General features: G+C 55.0%; 1 protein-coding gene across 1 annotated transcript in view; it reads left to right on the forward strand.

Moving 5' to 3' along the window:
- The window catches only part of CDH1 (cadherin 1), a 67,569-nt gene that overhangs the window by 37,067 nt on the left and 18,005 nt on the right, over window positions 1–12,497 (forward strand). The window contains exon 3 of the mRNA XM_002711639.5: window positions 9,776–9,999. Coding sequence (XP_002711685.1) covers window positions 9,776–9,999 — 224 coding nt within the window. The remainder of the gene's footprint in view (window positions 1–9,775; window positions 10,000–12,497) is intronic.

Consider the following 12,497-nt stretch of genomic DNA (forward strand, 5'->3'; position numbering starts at 1 on the left):
ACTCTGCGTTTGCTGCTGCTTAGGAGCGCGGCCCCTGTGTTGATACGTGCTTTTGGCTTGTGTTCCTTTTTTTAAAAATTTTATTTGTTTATTTATTCAAAAGGGAGAGGGGAAGATATCTTTCATTCAATGGTTTGCTCCACAAATGCTTGAAACAGCCAGAGCTGAGGCAGGCAAAGCCGGGAGCCTGGAACTCCATCCTGGTCTCCCATGTAGGTTGTATGGACGCAGTTACTTGAGCCATCACCTGTTGCCTCCCAGGATGTGCGTCAGCAAGAAGTGGGATTGTAAAGAGAGCTGGGACTCTAATCCAGAGAGTTCCCTCTGTGCACCCCAAGCCCAGGCCGTGCCTTAACTGCTGCTCCGGACGCGGGCCCCGAGGTGTGGTCTTTGCAGCCAATCAGGCTGTGGATCCGGCTGTCTGCCTTCCAGCGTAGACACTCTCCCATCCTCTGGGACTCGTCCTACTTCGTTAATTTACTCCTATTGTTTTCTTTCTGTGTATTTTTAAAAAAGATTTATTTATTTAAAAGGCAGAGATAGAGAGGAAAGAAGAGACAGAGATCTATGTGCTGGTTCACTCCCCAGATGGCTGCAGCAGCCGGGGCTGGGCCAGGTCGAAGTCTGGAGGGTCAGCCAGACCTTTAATTTCCTCTCTGCCACTCCTTGCTGTGTGACCTGAGCAGTCACATGGCATCTCTGCCCTTAACTGAGTAATACTGTCCCTTGTGCTTTGTAAAATGCTTTGTCTCTTGCCCCTCCTAAGGACAGTCTTCATGGTTACCTTTGCCGTGCTGGGTGCTGCAAGCTCCTGCTGAAGTTTTTTTTTTTTTTTTTTTTTTTTTTTTAAGATTTATTTATTTGTTTGTTTGAAAGTTGGAGTTACAGTGTGAGAGAGAAGTTATATCGAGAGAGAGAGAGAGAGAGAGAGGTCTTCTATCCGTTCGTTCACTCCCCAAATGGCTGCAACGGCTGGGGCTGGGCCAGGCCGAAGGCAGGAACTTCTTCTGGTCTCCCACGTGGGTGGCTGGGTCCCAAGCGCTTGGGCCATCTTCTACTGCTTTCCCAGGCACATTAGCAGGGACTGGGTTTGGAAGTGGAGGAGCTGGGACTCAAACTTGTACCCTTGTGGGGTGCGGACATCACAGGCAGCAGCTTTACCAGTTATACCATAGCACTGGGCCCTGAGAGCTTAAAATACACCTTTACCCTGGGCTGTACCAGTCTGGGCAGGGCCCAGGCCTGGGAGCTTTTACAAAGCCCCCAGAGGCGTGCATGTCATGCTGGCGGCCACTGGCAGGGGGCTGCGTCTGCAGGCCTGTTGGTCCCTGTGCTTTGTGGCGGACGTGGGCATCTCAGACCCAGAGGGGCCTCACGCTTGCAGTGGGCCTGGCAGCTGCCCCCTCCTGGGGGCAGAAGAGGAGGGCATCCACTGCTTTGGAATCCACACGTGAGACCCTCCCTGGCCTCGGGGAATGCTACAGAAGGGAAGAGCGGCAGGCGCTGCTTCTGAGTCTTTCCATCGATAAACAGGCCGTCCTGTTCTTGCCCAACCTGGCTGCAGGAATGCTCCTGGGCCGCCGCCATGGGCGCGAGCAGCTTCCAGCCCGCAGCCAGAGTGGGCGTCAGCGCTGGCCCTGTTCTCTTTATTTTTTGAGAAAAGTGAGCACAGCTCTTCCCCGTGACTTCCCTGTGAGCAATCAAGTCCCCACGCTTCCCTTCCCTGGGCAGGAGCCCCAGTGTTGTCTCGGCTCCCTGTTGGAATGGGGTTCAGTGCTTCTTCCTGCCATACCCAATTCTTGTTTCATATATATTTTTAATATTTTTATTTGAAAGGCAGAGGGAGAGAGAGAGAGAGACAGAGAGAGAGAGAGAGAGAGAGAGGTCTTCCATTTGCTAGTTTACTCCTCAAATGGCCAAAACAGCCGGAGCTGGGCCGATCTGAAACCAGGAGCCAGGAGCTTCTCCCATGTGGGTGTGGGGACCCAAGGACTTGGGCCATCTTTTATTGTTTCCCCAGGCCACAGCAGAAAGCTGGACTGGAAGAGGAGCACCCAGGAATTGAACCAGCACCCATATGGGATGCCGATGCCAAGGAGCCAGTCCCTATTTTTTACTTTTTTTTTTTTTTAAGTTTATTTATTTGAAAGGGAGAGTGACTGAGAAAAGGGAGACAGGTTGTCTCACTCCTCAGGTGGCTATAACAATGTGGGTTGGACCAGGCTGAAGCCAGAGGCCAGGAACTCCATCCTGGTCTCCCACGCGGGTGGCAAGGGCTCAAGTCCTCCATCCAATGTCTGCTGCTTCCCAGGTGCATTAGCAGGAAGCTGGATCAAAAGTAGAGGTGCCAGGAGTGGCACTCTGACCTCTGACCTGGGATGCAGGGTTCTCAAGTGGTAGCTTAACCTGCTGTGCCGCGACGCCAGCCTGATTTATTTTCATTTACTTGTATTTTTGAAAGCAGGGAGAAAGAGGTGGGTGGAGTGAGAGGGAGCACTTTCATTCTCTGGTTCACTCCCCAATGCCCGCAATAGTGGGGACTGGGCCAGGACCAAAGCTAAGTTCTGGGAACTCAATTCAGGGCTGCTACATGGGTGGCAGAGACCCGAGCACCTCCCAGCCAGGTACTTAAGCAGGAATCCTAGAATCCTGGAATCTGGAGGGATTCAAATGAGGCTTTCCGATATGAGATAATGGACATAGATAGTTCTCAATGGCATCCTAACCATTGTACCAAATGCCTGTCTGTCCCCTCACTACCCTCTTAGAACAAATTGAGATGGGTTCCTTGCCAGCTACCGTCCACTCTAAAACCCAGGAAGCAAGCCCTCCCTGTCAGACTGAGCAAGGCAGCAGCCCCAGCCTCCCCAGCCCAGCTCCTGCAGGGCCACACAGCCCAGTCCCTGCAGTGCCCTAAACCTAATCCCTGCAGGGCCACACAGCCCAGCTCCTGCAGGGCCACACAGCCCGAAGGTTGAGATTGAACTGGGCGCTCGCTTTTCAGAACTGCCCGGTTGGAGCCTGACAAGGAGCTGATTTCAGACTGAGTAGTTCTCTGATCTTGCTGTCCACAAAGACCAGGGACCCTGAGACCCTCCTGGGTTGTGTGAGCGGGAGGTAGTGCTAGACCAAGGCCTGTTCGGGACCCTGATGCTGGCGTGGCTTGGATGCCACAGGAAGGGTGTGACCTGCTGTACACTGCTGGCCGGACGCTGGCACGGTCCTCCCCTCACTGTCACACGGTCCTGGGACTCAGTCCCTTTCTCTAGGTGCGTGCTGGCTCTGGGCAGTCTCCCCCATGCCCCTTCCTAGGCCTTCCCTGGAGACCCTGTATTCAGTGGTCTCACCCCAGACTCCCGCCAAAAGCTCTGGGCTCCCCTGCCCTGCTGGTCTTGCCCTGTTGGACTTCTCACTGCTGACACTCATTTCCCCTGGAACAGAAGGCCCTGAGGGCATGGACCTTGCTTTGTTCACTGCAGTAAATGTGTGGACAGTGAGAGAGTGGACAGAGAGTGGACAGTGAGAGAGACAGAGAGAAAGGTCTTCCTTTGCCGCTGGTTCACTCCCCAATGGCCGCTGCGACCGGTGCACTGCGCTGATCCGAAGCCAGGAGCCAGGTGCTTCTCCTGGTCTCCCATATGGGTGCAGGGCCCAAGGACTTGGGCCATCCTCCACTGCACTCCCGGGCCACAGCAGATAGCTGGCCTGGAAGAAGGGCAACCGGGACGGAATCCGGTGCCCCGACCAGGACTAGAACCCGGTGTGCCAGCGCCGCAGGCGGAGGATTAGCCTAGTGAGCCGCGGCACCGCCTAAATTTTTATCTATTTATTTGAAAGCTCAAGAGAGCGAGCTTGAGCAGTCTGCTATCCAACTGGTTCACTGGCCAAGTGCTTCTCATGGCCAGAGGCTGTGCCAAGCCAAAGCTTGCTTGAAACCAGCAACCTACTTGGGATTTCCCTCCCAGGGTGTGCACGAGTGGGACAGCCAGAGATTGTACCCAGGGGCTCGGATGTGGGACAAGGGAGCCCTAACCCCTCGGCTAAATGCCCGCCCCATTAGGTGATTGCATGTTGAAGAAAGAATTCTTAAAGCAGCCCCTCAGGGAGGGCTTACAGAACAGGGAAACTGGGCCCAAGGCAGAGTGCAGGAACTTGCCTAAGGTGGCATCTAAGGAGCGAAGCTGGGATTTGGATCCGACTTTGACCTCATCCACACAGATGAGGTCAACCTACTGCGAAAGCGCCACCTAGGAAGTATTCCCCGGGGCTGGCTCTGATGGACATCCGTTGTGTTTGCTGTTACACAAGAAGACATTTCACCCAAGCGAAAACACGGTGTGCGTGCGTGTGGGGGGAGGGCAAGGACTCTACCCCCTTGGCCCAATCAACATGGGTGACCTCAACACGAAGGGAACAGCTCGGGTAACGGGTGCCCCCTTTGCCTTGCTCGCCACCCTGGGAGGTGAAGGGAAAGGAAAGGGGCCTGGGTGAATCTTCCTGTACCGCGCTGTGCACCCGCTGCACCTGCCTGTGGGGTGGAAGTGTGGAGGGAGACTTTGCCCCTTGCTGTGTGCACAGGCGGCGTCCCCCGTCCCCTGTGGACTTCTGACTGCGGGTGACAGTGAGTCAGTGACCTTGTTCTGGGTTGGGAGGTTTGGGGGAGGCCGGGAGAGCCCCACATGTTCCAGGCACGTGCACTTCCGTCCAGGGATCCCAGGGGAGCCACATTGTGGGCTCATGTGGGGGTGGTGCTGATCTGCCCCTGAGAGGTGTTGCGGGCAGGGGAGCTTACGTCAGCCTCAGCAAAGTGGTGACACAAGGCACACCATTCTCGAATCTGGCATTCTGAGCCTTGGCCTGTGTGTGGCTGTCCAAATATCTTCATTTCTCTGAGGTCTGGAACTGGGTTCCACGGCCCAGGGTTTGTCTGTGGAGAGAGGGGGATGGCTTTGCTGTTCCTCCCCTTCCACTCGCTCTCCGACCGCTGCGTCCTTTGGGCTGAACTAAGTTCCTGGTCCCTATTCCTCAGCACTAGGGGATGGCTGGCTGGTGGTCACATCCCAACAGGTTTCCTGGTATCAGACCCCGCCTCTGTTGCACCACAGCTGTGTGGCTTAGCAAAGACCTTGAGAGAGAGAGAGAGAGAGAGAGAGAGAGAGAGAGAGAGAGAGAGAGAGAGAGAGATTGATGGCCCAAGTCCTTGGGCCCCTGCACCCGTATGGGAGATGCAAAGGGAGCTCCTGATTCCTGGCTTTAGGTCAGCTCAGCTCCGGCTGTTGGGGCCATTTGGGGAGTGAAGCAGTGGATGGAAGATCTCTCATTCTTCCTCTCTCTGTGACTCTACCTCTCAAATAAATAAAATTAAAAAACAAACAAACAAAACAAAAAATGAGCTTGAGAGCCGATTTCCGGCAGCGGTTATCCGTGATGGGAGTTAGAAGCAGCACTGCTAACCGGCGGTAGGAAGCCCTCCCGCCCGGCCTAGGAGTGGAGCGGGGCTGGCTGCTCCATGATTCCATTCATCCACGCACTTCAGCTGCCTGTCTTTAATCTTCTGTATTTCAGTCAGCAGCCGCAGCTCTTGGTTTGGGGTACACAATGGTGGTGTCACCCCCAGGAGTCTTAGAAGGTTCTCTGATCTTCTGAGGCTGTGCCCTCAAGTTCAAGGTTCCTGCAGTACAGCTGAGTACAGTGTTCTCTGGTATGAGCGAGGTGCGGGGTCCCGAGGAGGGGGAGGCTGCCCAGAATGTACCCCTTTGTGAGTGGTGTGGGTGGGGCCCTGCTTTCAAGTCTGTGCTCAGAGACAGCTCAAGGGGGCCCCTGCCTGGCCTGAAGTCCCAGCATCTTCTGAAAGTACACAGAGGCAGGGAGTCTGCCCTGTCTCCCCCTGACTCACAGTACAGAGAGGGGCCAGGGTGGGCGTCTCCCCCTGACTCACAGTACAGAGAGGGGCCAGGGTGGGCAGGAGAGACTCCCTGCCACCTGGAAGAGAGACTCCTGGCTTCTGCCTGGCTCAGCCCTGGCTATTGTGGCCATTTGGAGAGTGAACCAGTGGATGGAAACATCTCTGTGTCCCCCTGTCCCTGTGTAACTCTGTCTTTCACATAGGTGGGTAGATCTTTAAAAAAAAAAAAGTGACTCCACAGTTTTGTCATTTAAAAAGATAATTCATTCTAATTGTAAGAGGCGCTGTAATACCTGGATTTAAAAAAAGCCACAGCTGCCTCCCACCTTGTTCTGGGCTCTCTCTTTGTTCTTACTAAGTGGCCCCATTTTGCATTTGAGGGGTGCAGAGCCCTTTCAGGGGTGAAGTGGCCCAAAGAAAGGGTGGGGGCAGGGCAGGGACTCCATGAGAAACTTGGACACAAAGAGCTGGGTGCAGGGACCTCGTGCAGGCATCCAAACTCTGGTATTGCCTGGACTCAAATCCCGGCTCTGCCACTTACCACCAGCTGCCTCGGTTTCCCTATCTGTAAAAGGACACTGAGAGCACTGACCCATAGAGTTCTGGGGTTAAATGAGTTCATATTTGCAAAGTGCTTAAAGTAGAGCCTGGTCAGTATCCTACATGTGTCTAAGATACTAATCAAGTGGTTGGCGAACAGTAATGGGGAGCCTGCGTCCCAGTGGGAGTGTCTGGGTTCCTGGCTCTGGCTCCTGATTCCAGCTTCCTGCTGAACTGCCCCATAGGAGGCAGCAGGCAGCGGTGATGGGAGAGACCCAGATGGGAATCCTGGCTTCTGAATTGGGCCTGGCCCAGCCCCTGCCCCTGCCCTTGAGGGCATGGGGGGGGGGGGTGAGCCAGCAAACGGAATGTATTCAGGAAGTGTCCACTAACACCCCTTGCCCGGTCCCCGCGGCCTGGCCCTCTGGTGTCACCACTGTGCTCTTGCTGTAATTTTGGCCGCAGGGAAAGGTAATGGGTCTTAATGAGCACCTGGACATTCCGGTTGGGGCTCCTGGCACTGTCACTTCTGAAAGGGTGGGGCTGGGCCGCCGTCCCTGGGCACAGGACACACTAAGCGGGTGAGTGGCCACCACCCCTGGCAAGCTGTGTCATGCTCCTCTCAACCCCCACCCCTCCTGGACTGGGCTGCCAGGCAAAGGAATTCAGGGCAGCTCTGGTGCCCCCACAATGCCTGCTGGAGGGTTGTTTGACAAGTATCTTGTTTTGCTCCTTAGAAAGGGGGTTCCTGTTTTGGAGGAAGGGTGAGGTCTAACCCTCTTTTAAATTTTAAGATGTATTTATTCATTTGAAAGGCAGAGTTACAGAGAGGGGAGGGGGAGAGGGGGAGTGGGGAGGGAGGGAGGGAGGGAGAGGGGGCAGCTGCCTGCCTTGAGATTTTCTGGTTCATCTGTTCACTTAGCAAGTCCTGCCTTCTTACCTACTTACATGCTGAGACCACCTTCCTCCTCTTCCTCCTCCTCCCCATCCCCCTCCTCCCCTTCCCCTCCTGGCGCGTTGCTCTTGAGCTCACAGTGTGTTGGCACCCACAGGGCTTGGCTAGCGGTGGTCACTTCAGCTCACTGCAGTCACCTTCAGGTCACTACAGAAAAACAGCAGAAGCCCAGAGAGGGTAGGCAGTTTGCCTAAGGCTGCCCCGCAGGAACACGGCTGGGAGGGGTTTGTGATCCAGCCCCAGGCTGCACCCAGTCCATTTTTCTTGTCTCCAACATCTCTGAGTTGATTACAGCTGCCGCCAGCTCACCTCCCCTGACCCTCTCAAGTTTGGGAAGTGAGTTGCGAGGCCAGCCCCCAGGGGTGAGGACAGGGCTGTACCCAGCTGCTTCACTTCTGGTTTGTCGGTCAGGGGGCGCGGCTGATCTCCTCCCTCCGCCATCCTTGGGACGCCATCCTTGGGACTCACGTTTGGAGGCATAACCCTCCCTTAACCAGCAGGGGCCTTCACAGATCTTGGGCTGGGTCTCAGGGCCTCATCAGCCCAAGACAGAAGAGCAGGAAAGCAGGCGAAGGGGTCCCAGCAAGGGCGGTAAATTCCAGGTTGCGTGGCTCAGTCCTGAGCTCCCGGGGACCAGGGCCACCGCCTGGTATCTGCGCAGGGAAGGCAGCTTTCAGGGTGCTACAGCTCCCTCCACCCCATTACTGCTGCTTCTCAGAGGTCCTCGCCCTAGGTCTAAGAGGGTTACCTTGGGGAGACAGCCTGGCTTCCCTCAAGGGCTGGCTCTGAGCTCTGCCATTTACTAGTTACCCCATGTCAGGCCAGTTTCTTAACCCCTCTGAGACTCAGTCTCATTTTCGAAATGGACATCAATCCTGACATCTACCCTCTCACCCCCAAAGTGGTCTGAATTTCCCAGGGCAAGTGCAGAGCTCAGCACCAGAAAATGTGTGCAAGGTTGACCCCTGGTGGCAGAAATGAAAACAGCAGCCCAGGAGGCCCCCCCCCCCCCCGGGTGGGGTGGGGGGCTTCAGGGTGCCCTGGAAGAAACTTGTCCTGGTGAAGACATAGGCACAGTGGGCCCGAATAGAGGGATTCTCATGGAAGAACACTCGGAGTGGGTGGGCAACTGGCATAGAGGTTATGCTGCCACGTGGGACGCGCACAGTCCTTTATCAGTCCCAGTGCCAGTTCCCACTCCAGTTCCCTGCTATTGTGCACCCTGGAAGACAGAAGAAGGTGGCTCCAACAAATTGGGTCCCTGCCACTCCCATGGGAGACCCAGACTGAGTTCTCGGCCTCTGTTGTTATAGGCATTTGGGGAGCAGGCCAGCAGATGGGAGACCTCTGCCTGCCTACCTTTCAAGGCTGGGGGCTGGGAATTTAATCTGGCTCTCCCACATGCATGGCAGAACTAAACCACGTGAGCCATCGCCAGTGTCTCCCAGGGCCTGCACTAGGCAGCTGGAGTTGGAGCTGGTGCTGGGAACTGAACCCAGGCGTTCTGATGTGAGAGGTAGGCGTCTTAACTGTGAGGCTAAACACCACCCTGCAACCTCTGCTTAACTTAACACACTTTAATACTGTGTCTGTTTGTGTCAGGTGCTACTTTATGTACCTTAAAATAACCCTAGTGGGTAATTACTGTTGTTGGCCTCATTCTCCAGATAGGTAGACTGAGGCACAAAGAGATTCAGTACCTTGCCGAAGGCCCCAGAGCTAATGAGCGGCAGAGCTGGGGGTGTTGGGCCAGATCAGCCTGTCTCCCCTGAAGCCCTGCTGTCTGCTCTCTGCCGCTGTGTGTTGCAGTCTGAGCTGTCGACTTCAGCGTGCGCGGTGCACACACAGCCTGACGGGCGGATTTCGTGGGTGGCTTCTCATGAGGGAGAGCTCCCTCTGCTTGTTGTTACGGAAGAAGAGGGGTCGGCACTTGGACGAAGCGGTGGAGACACTGCTTTGGACACCTGCCTGCCACATCGCGGTGCTTGGCTTTGAGTCTTGGCAGCTTCCTGCCGATGCACAGCCTGGGGGCAGCAGGTGCTGGCCCAGGTGCTTCAGTTCCAGGCTCCTGGCTTGCGCCTGGCCCAGCCACTGCTCTCGCAGGCATCTCGGGGAATGAACCAGAGGATGGGGGTCTCTGTCTCTCAGCCCCTCTACTTTCAAATAAATAAACCAGTAAATAATTGTCTTAAGGTTCAGGGGAAAATAGAATGAAAAGAAGCCCATTTTTCAGAAATGAAAAAGGGCCTGGTGACAGTATCCACTCCTCGACGGCTTTGCTCTGTCCCCAGGCCTTGGCTGGCCCGTGTGCTTGGGAGGGGAGCGTGGGCGCCCGGGTGGGCCGCTTTCCTATTGCTGTGGTCTCTGCTTCTCAGTGTACTTCGAAGGCTGCACAGGCCGACCGAGGACGGCCTACTTCTCTGACGACTCTCGCTTCCAAGTGGGCACGGACGGCGTGATCACCGTGAAGCGGCCCCTGCAGCTGCACAGGCCGGAAACCAGTTTCCACGTCCACGCCTGGGACTCCAGCTACAGGAAGCTCTCCACCAAGGTCACGCTGAAGGCCGTGGGGCCGCACCGCAACCACCACCATCGCCATGTACGTCGGGGTGGGGGCTGGGAGGGTGGGGGTGGCCTCAGAAGTTCACAGTGCTTCCAGTCTGCTGTCCCGACCCTGAGGGCGTCTCCTGGGCACCGTGGGATGCTGAGCGGATGCCTGGGCTCAGTGGTCAGGCATCAGTAGTGCCTCCACCAGCTCCTGGCATGGCCAACGCCTCTTGGGGCAAAAATGACTCCCAGTCCAGGACTACTGGTCTACCTGACCTAATGCTGCCTGGGTTTTTGGCACTGGGGGATTGAATGGAACTGAATGGTGGGTGAAGGCTCGGCTGCTGTGTGGCATTGAATCCCAGCCCTCTCTTTGCCTTTCCAGTGGGGAGGGCCTTGGTAGAGAGAGGGATGAACCAGTGGGAAGCTGTGGCCCACTGGGCTGTGCTTTACCTGCTGGTCCCCGCGCTACAGGTTGGGTGTCCTTCTGAAATGCTTGGGACCAGAAGTGTTTCGGGTTTCAGATTCCAGATTCGCATACACAGAACGAGATAGCTTGGCAGTGAGACCCAAGTCGAGATGCAGAACTTGCGTCTCATATCAGTCTCCCAGGCGCAGCCTGGAGTTGGTGTCACACAACATTTTTCATCATTTTGTGCTTGGATGGAATTTTCTGCTTGTGTCATGTTGGAGCTCAAGAAGGGTTCCTTTCGAAAGGAGACTTCGCCGTGCATCTGGGTGCCTGGCCCCAGGTCTGCCCCACACCCGAGGCCCCGCCACGTCAGTCTTCAGATACACGGTCGGCCGCGAACAGACGGCCGCGTGTCCGCCTAGGTTCTCGGCGAGGATGTTTCTGGAGAGCGTTGTTGCCCGCAGCCAAGTGCGTTTGCCGGTTCTCAGCTGCTCCCCCTGCGCTTCCTCCCATCATGTCCGGGGGAAGTTCCCGCTGGGCTCTCGGAGCAAGGAAGCCTGCACAGTCAGCTCCTGTTTCTCTCTCTGAGACTCTTGGAATTTAATTGTCCCCCTGATTGATCCAGTTTTTCCCCCTGGTGTAATTAGAAAGACCAGAACAATGAGGCTATTGGTAGAACCATAGTAACAAAGCTCCGTGACGCATGGCTCCTTCGATTCACCCCATCATTCAGGTGAGAACGTTCCGCCTGATGGGGTTTTTTTGTTTGCTTGTTTTTGATTTACTTCTTTATGTGAAAGGCCAAGCAGCTTAGAGAGAGAGAGAGAGATCTTCCATCTAGTAGTTCACTGCCCAGGTGGCTGTAACGGCCGAGGCTGGGCCGGGCATCTTCTGCCACCTTCACAGGTGTATTGGCAGGCAGCTGGCTCCGAGGCTGAGGACTGGGGACTCCAACTGACACTCCGACAAGGGACAAGCCGGTTAAGTGGTGGCTTAATGCACTGCACCACCCGGCCAGCCCCAGTCTGTGGATTCTGGCTGGGCATCTGTGTGTAGAAGCCTCTCACAACCACACAACAATTGAGCTTGGTTTTTTTTTTTTTTTTTTTTTTTTCCCACCCACTTCTGCCAACTTTGCCTCTACTTCCAAGGCTGCTGTATCAGGATTGGATTCAGAGTTTATTTTATGTAAAGCCCCAACTTACAGTGCTTTATGCAAAATAACTCTTCATTCAAGTTAAGGAAGTCCAAGGATGAGTTGTGACCCCTGCTGATACAGGCTGTGCAGTCATCAACAGCCCGGGTGGCTCCTGTCTTTTCTGCTCCGCCATCTTCAGCGCATGGTTTCCATTCTCAAGGATACCACATGATCCAAGAAGGCTGCTGGAGCTCCAGTCATCACGCTTTCATTCTAGATGATAAGGAGAAAGGGAGAAAGCACAAAATGTCCTCCTCAGTTGTCTCTGCCATTTCAGAGACTTGTATGGAATTCTTAAGGAACAATTTTGCATATATCCCATCAATCAGATCTAGCACACCTAACTGTGGGAGAGAATTTGATTAATTAGCTTTTTTTTTTTTTTTTTGAGAATCCTTATTTATTTGAGAGGCAAAGAGACAGAGATCTCCTGTTCACTGGTCTGCTTCCCAAATGTCTTAATAACCAAGGCTGGGCCAATCCAGAACTGGAGCCAAGACTTCAGTGTGGGCTTCCTGTTGGGTGGCAGGGACCCAAGTAACTGAGTTAGCCCTTGCTGCCTTCCAGGGTGCGCATTAGCAGGAGGCTGGAGTCAGGCCCGGAGCTGGGACCTGGACCTCCCTGCTCTGATATGGGACGTGGGCTAAACACCCTCCCTTATGTTGTTTTCTTTTTGATAAGAAAGGAAGCAAGAGTATTGGTGGTGGGTGGCAGGCTCTATCGTGGGTCGTTCCAGGTTTGGTTTGTAGTGCAGAGGACCCTGTGGAGTCAGCTTACACTGGACTAGATATAATGAGAAGGGATGGCAGCTTGCTTTACCATGGGAAGTGGGGGGGGGGGTTCATCTTCTCGGTCTGGGATCCGGTTTTTTGGGGGTCAATTCCATGTTCAGGGGCCAGCACTGTGGCATAGCAGGTAAAGCTGCCGCCTGCAGTGCCGG

The sequence above is a fragment of the Oryctolagus cuniculus genome, chromosome 18 (genome assembly GCF_964237555.1).
Source record: "Oryctolagus cuniculus chromosome 18, mOryCun1.1, whole genome shotgun sequence".
Lineage (NCBI taxonomy): Eukaryota > Metazoa > Chordata > Mammalia > Lagomorpha > Leporidae > Oryctolagus > Oryctolagus cuniculus.